Source organism: Mustela putorius, unplaced genomic scaffold, assembly GCF_011764305.1.
Source record: "Mustela putorius furo isolate JIRA1106 unplaced genomic scaffold, ASM1176430v1.1 tig00003834_pilon_pilon_pilon, whole genome shotgun sequence".
Classification (NCBI taxonomy): Eukaryota; Metazoa; Chordata; class Mammalia; order Carnivora; family Mustelidae; genus Mustela; species Mustela putorius.
In genome coordinates, this window is record NW_025421987.1 from 135,020,141 (window position 1) to 135,041,364 (window position 21,224).

General features: G+C 37.8%; 1 protein-coding gene across 28 annotated transcripts in view; it reads right to left on the reverse strand.

The window, feature by feature from the left end:
• LRRFIP2 (LRR binding FLII interacting protein 2) overlaps positions 1-21,224 on the reverse strand; it is a 106,744-nt gene that overhangs the window by 13,764 nt on the left and 71,756 nt on the right. For 16 of the 28 annotated variants that reach the window (XM_045089100.1, XM_004759375.3, XM_004759376.3 and 13 more), the window contains 4 exons: positions 19,231-19,341; positions 13,230-13,400; positions 5,572-5,664; positions 3,069-3,161 (listed from right to left, as the gene is read on the reverse strand). In XM_045089100.1, coding sequence (XP_044945035.1) covers positions 3,069-3,161; positions 5,572-5,664; positions 13,230-13,400; positions 19,231-19,341 — 468 coding nt within the window. The remainder of the gene's footprint in view (positions 1-3,068; positions 3,162-5,571; positions 5,665-13,229; positions 13,401-19,230; positions 19,342-21,224) is intronic. The other 12 variants (XM_045089102.1, XM_045089099.1, XM_004759369.3 and 9 more) reach the window with 5 other exon arrangements.

The window sequence follows — 21,224 nt, forward strand, 5'->3', positions numbered from 1 at the left end:
CTCAGGACAAAAAAGCACAAGCAATACTTTCCCATCTGTTGGCAGACACTTGATCTCCAGGGCTTAGATATTTGTGGGTTATTGGTATCTGCGTGCATAGTTTCGCCATGCATCACCGCATACAACCAGGTCAGTGATCACTGCCACAACATGCTCTACATAACCACCACCACTAGATGCTCTTAGGAACAGACCAATCTTAAACTAGAAATTCTAGCAAATGCTAGTACATGCCATTGGTTCCTCTTCCTACGTATTATAGCAATGGATTTTATCTTTACTTTGGGACTTAACTTTATTTTCCCATAATTATGGATGGGAAAATAAAATACATCCTTTAAGTTCTCCCATTTCACCACAAAGTTCGAGGGCTACTGAAATACCTTCTAATTGGAGCAAATGTACTCTCGCTGATCTGAAATCCTCTGCAGCACCTGAGCATAAAACTGCTACCCTGTGTTTGCATTCAGTAATAGCTCTCACAGTAGACATTTTCCCCCCACTTAGGATAAAAACTACATGCCTGTGGAGATCTAAATAATTCTTTACCCCTGAACTAACCTCAAATTCTAGTGTCAGGAAGCCTGAAAGATATGTATATCAGGATGAACTCTGGGGACAACAGGTTATTTCTCCATATAATTGCATGGGGCCAGAATATCTTAGAATGGGATGGAGCCTCACACAGGGCTATCCAGATACACCAGTCCCATGTATGTGCTTATTCTATACATAGCCAACTGGCACTTGGAACCGCCTTAGGACTACAAGCATGACCACAAGGATCAATGGAGGAAAACCAAAGAAAACTAAACTCTAACATGAGAATTACGGCCATGTTCCTTTATTAAGTCACTAACTTTAAATCTTGAAAATGAAGCTAGAAACAAGTGATACATGAGGAAGTCACTGACTATATTGAAAATGTATCTTGTGCAAGTCGTGGGAGGACCACATTAGGATGGTTATCAGAAAAACCAGAAACAAGTGTTGGTAAGAGAACCCTTGTGCAGTGCTGATAAGAATGGAAAATGGTACGGTTGCTGTGGAAGACAGTCTCACTACTCCTTAAAAAACTTAAACATACCATTACCATATTACACAGCGATTCTACTCCTGGCTATCAACCCAAAGTAAAGAAAGCAGGACCACAAAGAGGTAGCTGCAAACTCATGTGCACAGCAGCATTACCACAAGAGCCAAAAGGGGGAAGCAAACTAAGTGTCCATCACCCAATGAATGGATAAACAAAATGTGGTACACACATACAATGAACTATCATTTGGCCTTAAAAAGGAAGGCCATTCTGACACATGCCCCATCACAGATTTAAAAAAAAAAAAAAAATTTAAGTTTAGTTTTTTAAAAAAGCCAAAGGAACATATTATTATATACCATACAGAAAGAAGATAGCCACTTGCTCATTCAATAATGCCATGAATATTTAAAAGTCAAGTAATCTGTCTTAACTATGAGCACATCTTTTTGGTAGAAAATAAATTTTTGTTTGTTTTGAATAGCTATTTTATTGGACTGAGTGGTTTGGAGTTTTCCTATAGCTGATCCAAAATAATTGGTTTAAATACTGAGATAATTATATAAAATAGAAATCATGGACCTACAGATCTGTGCTACAAAAAATTATGTGAAGGTCCTAAAAGACCATTCTAGATAGTGACCAGACTAACTAACCTTTATAAATTACCTACTTTGTGCCATACATTTTTTCATATCTCATTTTAAATTCCCCAAGTAAAAATGTAAATAAGTTTAGTAGCTCACAATCAGAATTTCAAAACTCTTAAGTTATATTCCAGAAGGCTCTTCTAGCTTTTAGAATTTTAGAAACTCAGTACTTTAAATATTAAAAACTCTTAAGAAATAATTTTGTTTCCCATGTGTTTATTAATAAGAGAATGGGGGGCAGTGGGCGCCTGGGTGGCTCAGTCAGTTAAACATCTGTCTTCCACTCAGGTCATCATTGGGGGTTCCTGGGATGCAGTGAGTAGGGCTCCCTGCTCAGTGGAGACTGTTTCTCCCTCTCCCTCTAACAAGCCCCACCCAAGCTCGAGCACTCCTGCTCTCTCAAACAAATAAAGAAAATCTTTAATTTAAAAAAAGGGGGGAGGCTATGTCCTTAGATATATGAAAAGAAGTGGATAAAAGAACTCCCCCATCAACAATGAAGGTTATGATCCAGAGGACTGCTCATCCAGGCATGTCTATCATAGGTGTTCTTGGGGATCTTTGCCAACTTTTCCCTACGCCACCTGACCTCAAGCAGAACAAAACTTTCTGTGTTCTCAAGACAAGGGCTTTCTTCCCTCTCTCTGCTCCCTCCACCATAGCCCTTCCCTGACAAGGTAAGCGTCTGGCAGCTATGGCTGTGTGGCACCCCCAGTGCAGAATAGAGTTCACAGTATGAGGTGGGGCACATGTCAAGGGTGACACGGGATGAACTGGTGGGAATTTTTCCAGCCTCCATACGCTTGGAATCTATCTAAAGGGCTTAGCAAAAAACCCCTGAAGACTTTCCTTCTCTGGGCACCGCCCCCCTCCCTGCTTTGGGGAGACATAGGTTATAATTAGAGATGACGTCATGGTTTGGCAACTGTGGCAAATCACATTCCTATCCACTTCCATAACTAAATTGATGTTAATCTCTTCCTATTTTATTCACCAAGGATTTATGGGATGCTAATTACTCACTGTTCTCTTGTTTCTCATCCAAAATTCTTGCAATGTAAGGATATCTGATTACCCACAGAGTTTGAATTAAATCCTGTGGTTGCTTCTGGATGAGAATCCTGGGGAAATAAACTTCCCTAGAAAGTTCCTACTTTGTAGGTTTCACAAGCCCAGAGTCCTGCTAGCAAGAAGAGTTCTTTCCAGATATACTATCACGTTTTTCCCTGGAAGTTTTTTTCTGTCTTCTGCCTATTCCCATTTCAGTGTATAAATGCTCAAAAATAACCAAAAGGACAGATTTTTAGGAATTTCTAACTTAAATTATATTGGTCTATTCCTCATCAATGAGCTTCAGACCGAAGCCCAATTTTATTTCATACCCTAATATTTTTATCTTTCCACAGGAGTGTCTCCTGGAGGTCAAACACCTCTTTTGTTACGATGTCTATTTTCTGCTGCATTCGTTGATTCTCCTGCAGAGGAATTGGGGAGAGAAGTAATAAAAGAACAGAAAGAAAAAACGGAGGGGATCAGATGGAGGAAAACAGAACAAAAAGTAAAGCTGATAAAGAAACTTAACAAAGGGAGAAAGAAAGCTGCGCTGAACAGGAAAAGAGCTGCTTGCGAAGGAGATGACATCCAGTGTCTTGGCGACAGGACTTCTGCTGGCTTGCCACAAGGGAAGTGGGAAGAACTACTGGGAGCACAGCCCTGCGGCAGCAAGCCAGTTAGGGCTTCTGTGTACAAGCAACTCCACGTATGTGTTCTTCCTCTGATAACTGCCTTTTTTCCAAACATGGAGCAACTTACATTTCTAGAGAGGGAAATTTTGCTTATGAGAGAGCAAGCTATAGTTATAAACTTTATTTTCTTAAGTAGAACTAAAAAATACAAAACATCTGAACTTAATCATTTCAAATTTGTTAGTAGAACCTACCACAGCAAGAATATCATGAATTTGAAGGAACAGTCGTATTTTTAGTTAAGTTCAGTTTTTTAGAAAAACCAGAATTCAGCATGTATCCATTCTTAAGCAACTATTCTCTTTAGGCAACGAGATTCAATCTATACACTTGAATATTAACAGGTTTTCTTTTAAGAATTATTGGTAAATTACAATCTCCTACCTTTCCTACATATACATTTCTTAATCTACTTTACCATGAAAGACCAAAAAGCATTATTTTCTCGTATTCAATGTTTTTCAGTTATACATACACAGGGGTATTAACATCTAAGAGATGTTACTTCTAAACATAAAAACTCCTAAAACTAAAGTCTTTAAAGTTCGTACATACAGCACCCTCGGCTTTCTTTAAAGAAACCACAGTGACAAGTTACGGGAATCAAGCATTACAATTTCTCTTAAGCACTATCATCAAATTAAAAGCTAAAACACTTAACCAATTCTAACTTAAGGTACTGAATTTGAGAAGCAGCTGGCAAAGCAGCTTTATTATTCTTCTGAAATCAAAAGTGGGGAAAAGTATATATCTTAATTAGAAAAAAATCACAAGCGGTTGGAATATAGACACAAAAAAAACAAAAGGACAAAAAAGGAGAGGAATTCACATTATTTTTTAATACCAGGTGGACACAAAACTTAGATAATATGCTTCATGCCAAAAATGGAAAAACAAGGACAACTAACTTCACATGTAATCTGATATTTTCAAAGGGTTATCTGTGTCTACATTTAGCATTCACAAACTCAATCTGCCAGGCTACATTGAATTCAATCATTCTCAAGAATGAAGAAAAGTTAACACAAATCTACAAATAGAAAAGTAGTCGTTTCTTTTCCTCTATTAAATGGTTTTTTTTTTTTAAGTTATTTACAGGGTGAGAGATTTAAGTGGGGCAGGTCCATGGGGAGAGGGAGGAGAACCAAGTGAGTGGGGGCAGGGAACGTCCTGAGCAACAGGAATGTGGATGAGTGTGGTGCAGGAGACATCTCCCAGGGATCCCAGGGATCCCTAAGAGCTGGCCTTCCGAAAAGCACTCCCCTGTCATCAACATTAAGGTAACATAAGAAACCTTTGAGGGGCACCTGGGTGGCTCAGTGGGTTAAAACCTCTGCCTTCGGCTCAGGTCATGATCCCAGCCTGCTTCCTCCTCTCTCTCTGCCTGCCTCTCCGTTTACTTGTAATCTGTCTGTCAAATAAATAAATAAAATCTTTTTTAAAAAAAGAAACCTTTGATAATCACACCATGCCAGTGGACAGGATCCCTTCCCAGAATACTTAAAAAACACTAGGAAAAACCTCAAAAGCCACATTTAAAGTGAGTTATCTTGTTACTCACAAGATAACAGGAACAAAAGTACAATAAATGCTTTCAAAGATTTCTTGGTGGACACCACTGCTTCACATTCCTCAGGATGCTACCAACATTGAGGCACTCAGGGTTCCTCCACCAGCACAACCTGCCCACCTCGGGTTTTTCATAGAAGCTGTCTGTCTTGACTAGTGCTTTTCCTTTAGCCACCTCAGAAACAGATCTACCTCAGAGAAAATCAAATGTCTTATTCCCTAAGAATCCTGCCCCAGCAGACAGCATTCACTATATTCCAAAGAATAATGGTACTCATAATTTTTTCCTTTTTCCCATTTCCTAAAATATCTTTAGCAAAGAATGTGCTTAGGAATAAAAGATAATTACAAAAGCTTTTGCTAATACAAGGGGAAATGTTTATAAAGTTGGTAGAATTAATTTTTTAAGCCTGACTTTATGTTTCATGTGTGTGAAATTTTATGGTACAGCTAAGATGAAGAGACAAGGAAACTGTGGCATTGTAACTCCCTTCCCTCCCAACACACACCCCACAGTCCCATTCAATGCATTTTGTTCAAAATTAAGTATTTCCACAGTTCACGCACATACCTCAATGAGCTCATCTCTCTGTCGAAGGCCTTCTTTAAGTTCATCCATCTTATGCTGCAGCACACTACACATATGTTTCTGCCTTTCTAACTCCTGTTAATAAACAAATGATACAGCTTATACAGCTAAAAGCACACAACAAACTGGCACGTCTACAATGCACTAATACCGAGAGGCTAAGACTGACCTCCAGAAACACACTTGGACTTCCCATGCATAGTAACTTAGAAAAATTCTGTTTCTATGGAAAGGTTCAGAAAATTAATATTTTTCATCTCCTAGGAGTATATATCTAGAAAACCCAGACTAATTAATGGCAGAATTATTGAGAACAATGAGAAGACTTAATAAAGTAACATGTTATAAAATTAATATATAAAATCCAATAATCTTCATAAATATAAATAAAATATAGAGAAAATACAATAAACACAATATCAAAAAATAAAAATTTAAAAATACATGTATAAACTTATAAGAAATACCCAAAATCAATATGAGGAAAATCATATAAAATATTCCTGAGGGACAGGGAAGTAGGACTAAATAGAAAGGCATATTATCTTGGATAAGAAGACTTAGTATCATAAAAATGTCAGTTCTCCCCCAAATTAATCTATACATTTAATGCTGTCCAAATAAAATACCACTAAGCCTTTTTTTCTCATTAGAACTTGAAAAATTGATTATAAAGTTTATTTGGAAGAAAAAACAGCCAGAAAAAAAAATACTGGTAGAGAAGAAAGCTAGCCTTACTAAACATAAGGCCTATATAATTAAAACAATGTTTGTAAGGGCTTATAAATACAGATGAGGGACGCCTGGGTGGCTCAGTTGGTTAAGCGGCTGCCTTCGGCTCAGGTCATGATCCCAGCGTCCTGGGATCGAGTCCCACATCGGGCTCCTTGCTCGGCAGGGAGCCTGCTTCTCCCTCTGCCTCTAGCCTGCCACTCTGTCTGCCTGTGCTTGCGCTCTGTATCTCTCCCTCCTCTCTCTCTCTCTAACAAATAAATAAAAATCTTAAAAAAAAAAAAAGACTTTATTTTAAATAAATAAATAAATAAATACAGATGAAAGGAGCAGATGAGAAAATCCAGAAATACACCCAGTTACACACCAGTTACACATGCAAATATTTTAAGCAAAAACAAAGCAAAATGATCATCTCCAATCAATCAGAAAAAATAAGAGATTTATGTTAGTGAGACTGGAATAACTGGATATCCAAATGGAAAAAGGAAATTGGAAGCACACCTCACAGTATACACCAGGACGAATTTCAAATGGATTGGCAGTGTATGGAAAGAAGGGAGAAAAAAAGAGAAATGGAAAGAAGGGTACAGTTACTAGAGAAAAAATGATAACCAAAGAGTAGGAAAAATTGTTACTAAAAAAATGACCTAAAAATCCACCAGCAAGGAAGGGAAATGGGTAATAAGTTAGACTATATAGAAACTTTTGAATGGCAAAAGGCACTCTAAGCAAAGTAAAAACACAAATGATAAGCTACAAGAAAATAAACTGCAAGTTGTATCAGAAAAAAAAAGGTTACTGTCTCTAAAATCAAAAAGAAAAAAATAAAACTATATAGAAAACTATATAGAAAAATAGTCTAAAGAAATGAACAGTTCACAGAAAAAGAAACAGAAATCACTCTAAATATAAAAAGATGATCATAGGGGCACCTGGGTGGGCTCAGGGTTAAGCCTCGGCTCAGGTCATGATCTCAGGGTCCTGGGATTGAGCCCCGCATCAGCTCTCTGCTCAGCAGGGAGTCTGCTTCCTCTCCTCTCTCTTTCCCTACCTCTCTGCCTACCTGTGATCTCTCTGTCAGATAAATAAATAAAATCTTAAAAAAAAAAATGATCATATTAAAAGAACAATAAATTAAAACTGTAGGTCTCACTTAAACACAAGTCGAAGTCCAAAAACTTGACAATGTATTCAGGAAAATATCGGAAGGAAACACTGGAATATTATTCAGGAAGGAAATTCTGATGCACACTACAACACAATATGGATAAACCTTGAAAGCATTATATGAAGTGCAATAAGACAGTCACAAAAAGTCAAAAACTATATAATTTCACTTCTCTGAGATCCCTAGAATAGTCAAACTCAGAGAGAGAGAAAGTAGAATGATGTTTGCCAAGAGTTGGGTGGGAGGGCAGGAATTGTTATTTAATGAGTACAGAGTTCTGCAAGATGAGAAAGTTCCCATTGCACAACAATGTGAATATACTTGATATCATTGAACTGTGTGAGCTATAACACCTTAAAACGGGTAAGATGGTAAACTGTTATACTTTTTTACCATAATTAAAAGCAAAAAATAATCTAAAGATAAACATTTTTAAAGTGGGGCGCCTGCGTGGCTCAATTGGTTAAGCAACTGCCTTCGGCTCAGGTCATGATCCCAGAGCCCTGGGTTCAAGCCGTGCATTGGGCCCCCTGCTTAGTGGGGATCCTGCTTCTCCCTCTCCCTCTGCTGCTCTACCTGCTTTTGTCTCTCATTCTTTGTCAAATAAATAAATAAGATCTTTTTTAAAATAAATAAACAAAAAAAATTTAAAGCAATTCCTAAGTATCGAAAATAAAATGCACTGAGTCTAATTATATATCCAGTTAGCAGCACAAGTACACAGAAACTATTCTGAGTAACTTTTAAAAACAATGGTTGGACTATACATAGTATAGCAGCAAAATAACAACCAACCAGAACAAAACAAAAAACTTTTAACTATTTTCAGTAATTATATCATTTGTGGCGACATTGGTATTGCTATTCTGAGCACTGTGGGATAGAGCAAAGAGAACAGAATATAACATAATTACTATCATCCCCAGTGACTTTGAGAACTAGCAGTGGGAAAATGGAGATATACATATGTAAAACAGCATAAGGAAAAATGCCAGAGTCCTGAACATGAACTAGAACTACCAGAATAAACTCATAATACATTTTGACTTTAAAAACAAAAAAGTACCCCACATAAATATTTCCCTGATACACCCACTAAGAAGGCCTTTATAAACAGTGATGATCTCGGTGGCAAGAGCTCTCCAGCACCCATACCACCCCACTAAAAGAACCAAGGCTCCTTGGACAAACAGCTCCAGGTTTGGAGCAGGAAATGTACCAGATGAGCCTGGAACACTTTCTTGTGCTAGACAGAATTTATCCAAAAACAAACAAACAAACATGTCAAAATTACTTGGAAATCAACCTGAACACATTCATATTACTTAAAGGTTGAACAATCTGAAAATCAAAAGACTAAAAGCTAGGGGTGCCTGGGTGGCTCAGTCATTAAGCATCTGCCTTCAGCTCAGGTCACGATCTCAGGGTCCTGGGATAGAGCTCCACATGGGGCTCCTTGCTCAGCAGGTAGCCTGCTTCTCCCTCTCCCACTCTCCCTGCTTATGTTCCCTCTCTCACTATATTTCTCTCTGTCAGATAAATAAAATCTTTTAAAAAATAAAATAAAATAAAAATTTTAAAAAATAAAAGCTAACATGAATTCAAATCATCAAATGCTGGTATTGTTGACTTCATAATGATATTTTAAAAAAATTTTTTAAGTTGTATCTGATAAGGAACCTGTGGCTGGAATATATAAACTCTTGCAACCAATAATAATTTTAAAAATCTAATTTTAAAATAGGCAAAAAAGAGAGCCACCTGGATGGTTCAGTCAGTTAAGTGTCTGCCTTCAGCTCAGAGCATGATCTCAGGTCCTGGGATGGAGTCCCATATCAGGCTCCCTGCTCAGTAGGGAGTCTGCTTCTCCCTTTCCCTCTGTTCCTCCTCCTGCTAGCGCTCTCTCTCTCACTCTCTTTCTCTCAAAAAAATAATAAAATAAAATAAAATCTTTTAAAAATAGTAATAAAAAATAAAATAGGCAAAAAATTTGAATAGCCATTTCTCTAAGGGAGATACATGAAGCATATGAAGATATACCCATAATTATTAGTATTCAGGAAAATGCAAACCAAAACCACAGCTGCTAGGAAGGCTGTAAAAAGAAAAAAAGCCAGACAATAGTGTTGGTGAGGGTGTGGTGAAATCAGAACTCACATACACTGCTGGTGGGAACGTGAAATGGTGCAGCCACTGTGGAAAATGGCCTGGCATTCCTCTAATGGTTCAATATAGTGCTGCCATATGATCCAGCAACTAACTCCCTTCCCAGGTACACACTTAACAGAAAGGACAACATACGTCCACACAAAGATATATACACCAATGTTTTCAGACGCATTATTCATCACAGCATGTGCATCAGCACACAAATGAAAAACAAAATGTGGTATACCCACTGAATGGGAGAGTATTGGGCTATAAAAAGTAATGAGGTAGCGACCCACACTACAATACAGATGAACATCCAAAATAGTTAAACTAAATAAAAGAAGCCAGTCTAAAAAGCCAACCTCCTATTCTGTGACTCCACCGACTGTAAGTTTAGAATGGGGAAATTACTACAGAGAAAGAAAGCAGACGAGTTACTGAGGGCTGAGGGGGCAGGAGACAGAGCAATGACAGCTAAAGGATACAGGGCCTCTTTCTGACATGACCACAGTACTCTAGAACTAACTGGGATGGCTGCACATAATGTGAATATATAAAAGCCCCTAAATTGTACTTTTAAATGGATGACGTAGATGGTACGTAAATTTTATCTCCAATCCATTTTAAAATAACTCAAGAAATAAAAAACAGTAATGATAAAATTAGTATATCCCATTTTCCAACCCCTGATCAACTAACAAATCAAAGCATCTAGCAACAGCACTGTAAAAAGAGTGAGCCTCACATCAAGGCATCCTGCCAGATGATAACCCATAACCCGTGAAGCAGACTTGCCAAAAATGCTGCACCTTTGTTTGGTTAAGCCTCTAAACCTCATTACCTGTTTACAGAAAAGACAGAGGAAAAGGGAACACAATAAAGACACCACAGGGATGAAACAGCAAAATCTCTAACACTGTTAAGACAAGCAATCCAGTGTCTTTGACACACAAATTGCAAGGGAGGGGAAAAAAAAAGAGAGAGAGAGAGAGAGAGAGATGAAGGGAAAGCTATAAACACAAAGAAACTTAAAAGACATGACAACTAATTTCAACTTATGAAACTTACCTGGATCCTCAAGGGTTTTTTCTGGTTTTTTTGGTTTGGTTTGGTTTGGTTTGGTTTTTTGTTGTTGTTTTTGCTTTTAAGTGTAAAAAAGAAAACCACTTAGGACATTTGAGACAACTGAAATTTTAACAATGGTTGGATATGTAGTATGAAGGAATTATTCTTAATTTTTTAGATTTTTTTCTATCGTTTAGAGAGTCTTACCTAAACTCTTTTTAAATATGAGGTACTGAGGGGTGCCTGGGTGGCTCAGTCAGTTAAGCATCTGCCTTCGGCTCAGGTCATGATCCTGGCATCCCAGGATCGAGCCCTACGTTGGGCTCACTGCTCAGCAGGAGTCTGCTTCTCCCTCTCCTCTGCTCCTTCCTGGTTTGTGCTCACTCTCTCTCACTCTCTCAAATAAATAAATAAATAAATAAATAAATAAATAAATAAATATCTTCTTTAAAAAATATGAGTTAGTGAGGTCTTACCTCAAAGAATAGGAGTGGAGGAAGTAGATGGACAAAATTGGCCATGGATTGATGACTGGGAATAGATGATGGCTTTAGGAGGCTTCAGAATAGTCTGCTATTTTCCGTATTTTTAAAAAGTCTAGGGGCACCTGGGTGACTCAGTGGGTTAAGCCCTCTACCTTCAGCTCAGGTCATGATCTAGGGGGTTCTGGGATTAAGCCCCGAGTCGGGCTCTCTGCTTAGCAGGGAGCCTGCTTACCCCTCTCTCTCTGCCTGCCTCTCTATCTACTTGTGATCTCTGTCAAATAAATGAAATCTTTAAAATAAATAAATAAATAAATAATAAAATAAAAACTCTAATAAAACATGTCTTTAAAATCTCAGACAAGCTTTTAAAAAAGGAAAAGAAAAAGAATCCGCTACTAAAATAAATAGCTATTAAGAAAATACTATACTTGGGGCACCTGGGTGGCTCAGTCGTTAAGCCTCTGCCTTTGGCTCAGGTCATGATCCCAGAGTCCTGGGATCAAGCCCTGTATCAGGCGCCCTGCTCAGCAGGAAGCCTGCTTCTCCCTCTCCAAATCCCCCTGCTTGTGTTCCCTTTCTCGCTGTGTGTCTGTCAAATAAATAAATAAAATCTTTAAAAAAAAGAAAATACTATACTTGAGACATCCCTAATCAGGCATTCATTCGTCCCCAGAGTAGGCATAGAGACAATATTTAAGATGTGGTATTACAATCCCAGCAGGAAGCACTGAAGACATTTTGAAAAATTGTATTAATACCATTGTTGTTATAATTGAATGGTCCTTCTCTACCCTTTCCTTCTGAGCTATAATAAAAAATACCTGAATGCCTGACCTCTCTGTAGGTCTCTGAAAGTGAATATTCTACTGCATGAGGCAGTATCTATAGGGGCACTGGGGGTGGCTCAGCCAGTTGAGCAGCCAAGTCTTGGCTGACTTGTTATGAGTGCTGAGCCCACACTGACATACCATTATTACCCAAAGTCCACAGTTTACATTAAGGATCACGCTTGGGATTATATATTCTATGGGTTTTGACAAAAATAATGTATTCACTCATATAGTATCATTCAGAATACGATCACTGCCCTAAAAACCCTCTATATTCTGTCTATTCATCCTTTCTTCCCTGAAGCCCTTGACAAACACTTCCACTTTTTAAATCTGACCAAAACAGACTGGAATGAGCACTTTCAGTCCTTAAGGAAAAAAATCCCCATTTATTAACACCAGTCCCTTTAAGGTTGTATTAACAGCTTTTCTCCCTTCAGATTACTGATGTTTCTAACAACACACCAATGTACTTCCTAAATTGTTTTCTGGGCTTTTTATTTTTGCAACGTAGTCACAATTCATTTTTTGGCAGTACTACCCTTTTGTCCTCTGCTCAGACTGACATTAACACTTTAAAAAGTCCAAATCCAATAAGAGAACCCAATTTGTTTTCTGCAGTTGTCAAAGGGCAAATCTGAACCTTGCACAGTGCCTTTTATTTTCCATCTGCACATTTTAACAATGTAACTTACAAACCTCTAAAGAAAACATCTGTTGACTTCTGACCTATGTCTCCATCCTGCTGTTTTTAAATAACTGGTTAAAAACTTCTCTCCCATCATTTAGAAAACAGACTATCTTGAAAAATTATAGAAAAGAAAAAAGTGAACCATCTCACTGAAAGTCTTCAGAGCTTTGTGGCATTCCAGCCAGTTAAAACAGGAAGAAATAAATAATTCACTGTAATTATCCCAATTAAGAGATAGCAAATAAAGATAAAACTTGAGTTGTATTCTATCTTCAGAAAATGAAGGAGGCCATAAGATTTTCCTTAAGAGAATTAAGTAGACTTTATAAAAATTTAAAAAGGAAAATATTTTAAGACCTGAAAGCTCATGTTTGTCAACTTCCATGGATCAATCCATTTCAACTGAAGCTTCAGTTCTAGGTATGATGCACTCTTCCATCAAGCCCAGCATCCCCAAAATGGCAGGTTCTAATTTTCTGGCCCAGAGAAAAGGATGATACAACATGCACAATTACCTTTGATTTTTCTTCATTTTCTCTATAAAATTCTGCCATCTGTTCCTCCTGTTCTTCAATAACATCTTTGAGGGTGTCTACCTGGTAGATCAAATTGTTCTTCTCATTGTCTAACTGTGCATTGGAAACCATGGCTTTCTTGTATTTTTCTTCCACTTCGGACAAAGACTCCTAAATGAAAGTCACAGCCATCAGCCTGATATCTAAAATATGTTCATCGTTTATATGCAGTATAACAAGAAATATAGCACTGGCACAAACACATGAAGATGCATTTTTGCAAAATGCAAGCGGCTTGGGGAACACCTGGTTTAGTAACATGCACATGAAACAGAGGATGATAATAAGCCAATTATGCCAGGATAAAAACTTTATATGCTCTCTCCTATCCAAGAAGACAAAATCAAGCAGCAGTGCAGCCTCTGAAAGAAGAAAAGGTATGCAGACCACATATATTTGTGAAGAGTCATTAAATGAAAAAGCATCAGTGTTTTCAGAAATGTTACTCTTGTTTTTAACAACAAGCTGTTTGGTATTTAGAATGCAATGATAGAACAAAATACAACCTCTCTTCACACAAGTAAACTTTATTCTCGTTTGAATTTTGCTACTTTCCAGACATCTGTTTTCAATACTTTCTTGTTCTGTATAATAATGCTAATGTAAAAGCATAAGCATTTTTTCTAACAATTATTCAAATTCTGGTCATTCTTACATAAGCAAGCAATACAAAAATGATTTAAAAAGAGCAATAACAAAACGCCTGAACTTTTATCTAATTCAAACTTTTCTGCTTAAAACAGCTTACAAGTCTATTTTTTTAACAAGCCTATTTTTTAATAACTATCTAATTTGGTTTGATTACTACTATCTAATTTGGTAGATTATTACTACCTACTAACAGTTTTTAAGGCTAAAAAGAAAAAACATTTGGAGCACGTGGCTCAGTTGGTGAATATCTGCCTTCGGCTCAGGTCGTGATCCCAGGGTCTTGCGATCCCACATCGGGGTCCCTGCTCAGTGGAGAGCCTGCTTCTCCCTCTCCTTCTTCCCCTACCTCCTGCTTGTGCTCTCTCTCACTCTTGCTCTCTCTCACTCTAACTCAAATAAATAAAATCTTAAAAGAAAAAGCATTTCACATTAAAAAAACTCATTACTTTTAGAAATAAATTTTAAAAATACTAATGTTTATATCAACATGGATGCGACTGGGGGAGATTATGCTGAGTGAAGTAAGTCAAGCAGAGAGAGTCAATTATCGTATGGTTTTGCTTATTTGTGGAGCATAAGGAATAACACGGAGAACATGGGGAGATAGGACAAGTGAGTTAGGTGAAATCAGAGGGGGAGGTGAACCATGAGAGACTGTGGACTCTGAGAAACAAACTGAGGGTTTTGGAGTGGGGGCTGGAGCCTGGTGAGCCTGGTGGTGGATATTACGGAGGGCACGTATTGCACAGAACACTGTGTGTGGTGAGTAAACAATGAATCTGAGAACACTGAAAAAATAAACTTAAAAAATACTAATGTAAATGTTCAACAAACCAAGATCAAAGATATAGAAAATGACAGTCCAAAACCCTTACATTTGCGATCAACGGACTCTTGACAAGGGTACCCAAACAACTCAATGGGAAAGGAATAGTTTTTCAATAAATGGTGTTGGGACAGCAGGATATCCACATGCAAAAGAATAAAGTTGACTCCTACATCACACTGTACACAAAAATAACCTCAAAATGGATCAGAGACCTAAATGCAGGAGCTAAAATTCTAAAATTCTTCAAAGAAAACATAGCGCTAAATCTTCATGAGCCTGCAGAAGACAGGAGTAGGTTTCCTAGATACAGTACCAAAACTACTATCAATGGAAGACTTCATCAAAATTAAAAACTTTTGTGGCACAAACAGTACCATCAAGAAAGCATTACAAAAAAAAAAAAAAAAAAGACAACCCACACAATGGTAGAGAATATTTGTAAATCTTATATCTGATTAGGGACTTGTACCCAAAATATATAAAGAACAAGAATTCAATTTAAAAATGGGTGAGGATCTGAAGAGAAATTTCTCCAAACAGGATATGCAAATGACCACTACATGCACGAAGATGGGCACAACATTGTTAATAATTAAGAAATGCACAAAGATGGGCACAACATTGTTAATAATTAAGAAATGCACATCAGAACCACAATGAGAGGGGTGCCTGGGTGGCTCAGTGGGTTGGGCCTCTGCCTTCAGCTTGGGTTGTGATCTCAGGGTCCTAGGATCAAGTCCCACATCAGGCTCTCTGCTCAGAGGGCAGCCTGTTTCCCTCTCTCTCTGCCTGCCTCTCTGCCTACTTGTGATCTCTGTCAAATAAATAAAATCTTAAAAAAAAATAAAAACCACAACGAGATGCCTTGTCAGACTTACTATGATGGCAATGATTAAAAAAAAAAAAAAGCAGAAACAATATTAACAAGTGTTGGTGAGGATGTGGAAAAACTAGAAGCCTCATACATTGTTGGGGAGGATGCAAAATACTGCAGCTGCTTTGGAAAACAGTTTGACAATTCCTAAAAATGTTAAATATATTGTTACCCTATGACCCAGTGATTGTCTTCCTAGGTATCTATCTAGGAGAAATGAAAAGGTATGTCCATACAAAAATGTGTACACAAATGTTCACAGCAACATTCTTCATAACAGCCAAAAACTGGAAACAGCCTAAAAGTCCATCAACTGCCATATAAGCAAAATGCGGTAAATCCACACATTGCAAATAGTATCCAGTTGTGACAGAGAGATAGAGAGACAGAAAGGAAGGAAGGAAGGAAGGTTGTTACAGCGTGGATGAATCTTGGAAACATTATACCAACTGAAGTGAATCACAAAAGACTACATATTATATGATTCCATTTATATGAAATGTCCAGAATAGACAAATCCACAGAGACAGAAAATAGATTAGTGGTTACCCAGGGCTGGGTGTGGAAGAGGAAGAGTGAGGAATGACTGCTAATTAGGACAGGGTTTCTTTCTAGGGTAATGAAAGCATTCTAAGACAGGGTTGCGGTGATGATTGTACAACACTGTAACTATGCGAAAAACCACTTGAATGGTGTACACTTTAAATGGGTAAATTCTACATGTAAAGTGTCTCTCCATAAGGATACACACACAGTAAGAATGCTTCATAAACCAGGGCTGTATTAATAAGCAACATTTATATCATGACTGGGAACAAATATAACCCAAATAAAAAATAGAAGCAAAGTCATTGTATAATGGTTTAAATATAGTGGGATCCTAATATAATAGAGAATTTAGAATGATTCTGATCCCCTGAGAGGGGCTAGTAGCATTTAAAAAAAAAAAGTCTTCCTGACAGCTCAGTCCCACAGAAGAGGAGACATAACTACATGAACATCAGAATCTTAGATAGTTTCACAATAGATGCAAAAACACAATATTTAACAATAAATTTGATGTAGCAGTTATGGCACATACCTTCTTTGAACAACAGACCATGGAAGATGGTTTTAAATTTAAGTCAAGATAGTTTTAATTATTTCAATCTAGCTTACATAGTGGTATCTATTAGGAATTAGTTTTACTTAAATGTGTCTAAGGCAGTGATTTTGCAACATAGACTCTATAAACTAGCAGCAACAGCATTAGGGTAAACATGCAAATTTTCAGCCACATCCCAGAACCAATGAATGAGAAAACCCTGGAGTAGGGTCTGGCACCCTGTGATTTAACAAAACCCCGGTGGTTCTGCATGAAGGCTAAAATGAGGAAAAGCACCCCAAAGACTGCCTCATTTAATCAAGAACAATGTCATAAGCCATGACCCATTATCCTTTTTTAATAGGATACATTTACACCATTGCGCTTGATCACCGATCAGACCATTTTTTAAGCAATTTTTCTTCCACTTAAAAGTCATTTCAAGGGGCGCCTGAGTGGCTCAGTGGGTTAAAGCCTCTGCCTTCAGCTCAGGTCATGATCCCACGGTCCTAGGATCGAGCCCCATGTTGGGCTCTCTGCTCCGCAGGGAGCCTGCTTCCTCCTCTCTCTCTCTCTGCCTCTCTACCTACTTGTGATTTCTGTCAAATAAATAAAATCTTTAAAAAAAAAAAAAAGTCATTTCAAGGATAAATATAACCTGAAGTCAAGCTCAATTATATGGTGACCAGGAATTATGAAAAGGTGGGGGGTTGGGGGAAAAAACGGAGGTATGGGTAGGATGGATGAAACAGACAAGGAGATTAAGAGTACACATATCATGATGAGCACTGGATAATGTAGAAAATTATTCTATCATGTTGTATGCCTAAAACTGATACAGCACTATATGTTATAGTTCAATAAAATAAATAAACATAAAAATAAATAAAATGCGTCTCTTCTAAATGAAAAAAATAAAGCAGGATACACCACTGTATATCACAATGTAATTTTTCCTTTACTCTGGATATGCCTAAAACTTGCACTGAACATGGATATATTTAATGTATTTCCTAAAGTTTTCCTTAGCATGGTATCATTTATGTGAGGAACATTAGGTCTTGCCTTTTTTCTTAAAAAAGGGGGATCTTGTATCTGTTTGGTCTCAAATAAATTTAATCTGTTCTTCTGTATCAAAGAATGTAATAAATAGTTGATCTAAAATAAAAGGAAAAATGTTTTAAATAAAATAAAAAGCAAGTAAAAATAAAATAAAATTAAATTAAATTAAAAGCAAGTAAGAATGCCTCTGAATTACTTGCCTGCTTTCCTGATACCTATTTTCAGTATGAGTGTATTTACTTAATATATAGGATTTGTTCCCTTGATCCAAGATATTTCCAAATGTCTTGAAGTTTAGAGACATTAAAACTAACTGAGCACATCTGCATACTACCTCTGTAATTCTTCTATGTTTACTGATAGCCTTACACTGCTGTATCAGCAGCATCCACACTACCTTCACAGGCACTCTCCATAGGACTTCCTACCCTTTTTGGTCCCGAGTCTTAACCCTAAGTTCCTTACGGACAATAATCATACACATGAAGCTTCTGACTGCTAACTGGACTACTTCACATCATGCCAGGGAAGCTGATGAAAGCCTTGCCCATTTAGGCCTATGCTTCGTCGTTTGGGCATATCCTGAATCGCCTTCCTGAATGCCTTACTTACGTGATTTTAGAGGCCTGATGTGTATTTTTCTATTTCAGATAGGGACATGAACGTGTTCAGGAAAACTTAGTTTCCTCATATTAGGTTTGAACTTCATAATAAAATATGGGGAAGAGCATGGATAACCCAGGACAACCAAACTGTCTGCCTCACTTGGACACTTAAATATTGAAAACTGGGTAGCCTTCCTTGCTTGGAAAAGATTTAGGCCCATTTAAATTTACCCCCAAATTCTTTAAAGCACTAAAACTGTTTAATTCTTTTTGACCTATAGTTTAAAAAGGGAAAAGAAGAAGAAACAAAACAAAAACACAGGCCTCCTACCTCAGGGTCCTTCCTCCAAAAGGAGTATTTATAATAATACACTTGTAGATGTTTTCTTCCTTCTGTTTTTAATACTGACTGAATTTGGTGACAGAAATAGGCAATACTCTCTCATTTAGCATGGAAGAATTTTAAGGTCTAATTTTCAATTTTTAAAAAATGTGTGCATATACACAACACACACACACACACACACACACACACACACACACACACACATTCAGAGTTTTTTAAGAGTTTGCCCAATTGGATTTTGTATGGCTAAGATATAAGGGACATGCAAGAATTTTACAAGGTTTAAAAACTCAAAGATATAGTAAATATCTTTTACTGAATATTCCAAAAACCATACTAAACATTTAGACATAAGCAGAGACTGAAAGTTCACCTTTCCTATGCATTGCAGGTTAAGCACATGCTTGAAAGACAAACACTGTTAGTAAAGCTCTGTGCACTGAGGTTAACAGGACTTGTGAAACCAACATTACCCAACCCTTCTACGTACAGATATAGCATGCTTGGGCTGCAGAATGGGCCCTGATACCTTTAGTTCTTTAAGCCCTTGCATGTATCTCCCTTCTACATCCTGTATCTGGTCCTTAAGGTCATAGATATCCTGCAGGACATAGGAATGAACCATTGCATAAAACCACGCACAAACATATCTCAAGTCTCAAAGATCCAGATGAAAATGTGAACTACTTTTGCATATTCCAGACTAAAAGCAGAGAAATCAAAGTACACAAGCATAACCGTCACTCCAAACCATGGAAGAGGGCCAACAGGTCAGGGTATGTGGGGCTGGAGAAGGTCGGGAGTAATCAGCTAAAGTGTTCAATATTTTCTTGGCATTAACATGTGTTGAAACAGTTTTAGCAAAGGCGGGTATATATGGAAAAAAGATGTATAAATTATAATATTTATAACATGTAATATTAAAAATGTTATAAATCATTCAAATCATTTTTAACATAATGCTTCACCTAGAACTAGTAAAATGCAGTAAATTAATTATAAGCAGGAAATTTTAAAGTTTTTAAAACTGTAATAAATGGATATGACCAAAGTTGCCTTTTAATGACGTGCTTACCAACCACAAATAATTTGGGAGAAAATAAAGGGAAGAAAGTTCAACACCAACATTTTAAACATTATGTCAAATGAGAGAGTCTATGCTGAGGATGCCATTTAAATGATGAGAAAAGAGCACCTGCTCCAAATGTTACCATAATCCTTAAAAATAAAACAGGTCAAATTTTAAATGGAAAATACAGTTTTCCTTATACCTGACTCTGCTACATACAATCTACTCAGATACTTGATTTAAGGAGAAAATAACTTCTGTGGTTATTTTCCCTAAGTACCATTCTGCAATAGAGATAGGACCAATTCTCCAAGGACAGTGACATACACTGCCCCTGACCCTCTTCATTCCCTCCTTAGTAGGTTTGTCTGTCTTCAGCTCATTGATTCATTCAACACACATCAAAGGGCTACAAGGAGCTGAGTGTGAGGATACAACTCTCACTTTCTTTAAGCAAGTCAAGTCATTCTCTTAAAGAAGCAATAAAAGGAAACATAAGCTAAGCTGTGAGGCTAAAGAGCCTTGTCCTCCTGTGTTCTGTTCCACTGAAGGCAAGAGTTTATTTTACTCAACTCTGCACCCCCAGCACCTATGCCTGGTACTTAGTAAGAGCTTGGTAAATAGTGATACTTGCAAAGTCATGCCATGTCAGCCAGATGCAGCTCTCCTTCCTCCTGACTGCCACTGCTACAATCCTCGCCACCCTCTAACCACTGGCCTGCTTTTATAGGCTGCCCACCTCAAGCCGGACTCCTGCTCCAACCCACCGACAATCTGACTCAGTACCCCAGTCCCCACCTCCTCCCCATTGCATCAGCACCACGGAACCTCCACATTTGGCCCTCCTCCATCTGCACCCTAGGCATTCCTCAGGCACTCTGCTCCTCAGTCACCCTCTCCTTCCTTTGCCTTCTTGTCCTCTCTCTACTGGCTCAAGTCAAGCAATGAAAATAATATTCAAGCCCATCTTTGAAAGAAAACACAACCTCTTAGCCTCCTATCTCTCTCTGCTATTGACCAATCAATTCCAGTATTCTCTTCAGAGCAAGTTTCCTGCATCTTCTTCCATGACAGTTTTGACTTCACTATTCAGCCACAGGGTACTGCTCCCCTCACCTCCAGTGCTTCCTCCAATCTGGGGTCACTCTTTACGAATGCAAATCAGATACTCTCAACTCCCCTTTTTAATATCCCACAGTTGCCAGGGGAAAACCAAATGCATTCTAGGCTCCCATACATGAGGCTTTGTGGACTGAGCCACGACTACTTCCTGGTCTGCCCCTCACCCACCCCTCCTCCTCACTTCTTATCCTACCCTTGGGCAACTGTACTATACCAGAAGGTTCTCTGAAGTTCTGAGAAAGGCTTTGCCCTTCAACTATGCCTGGTTCATTTGTATTCTTCCTTCATACCTT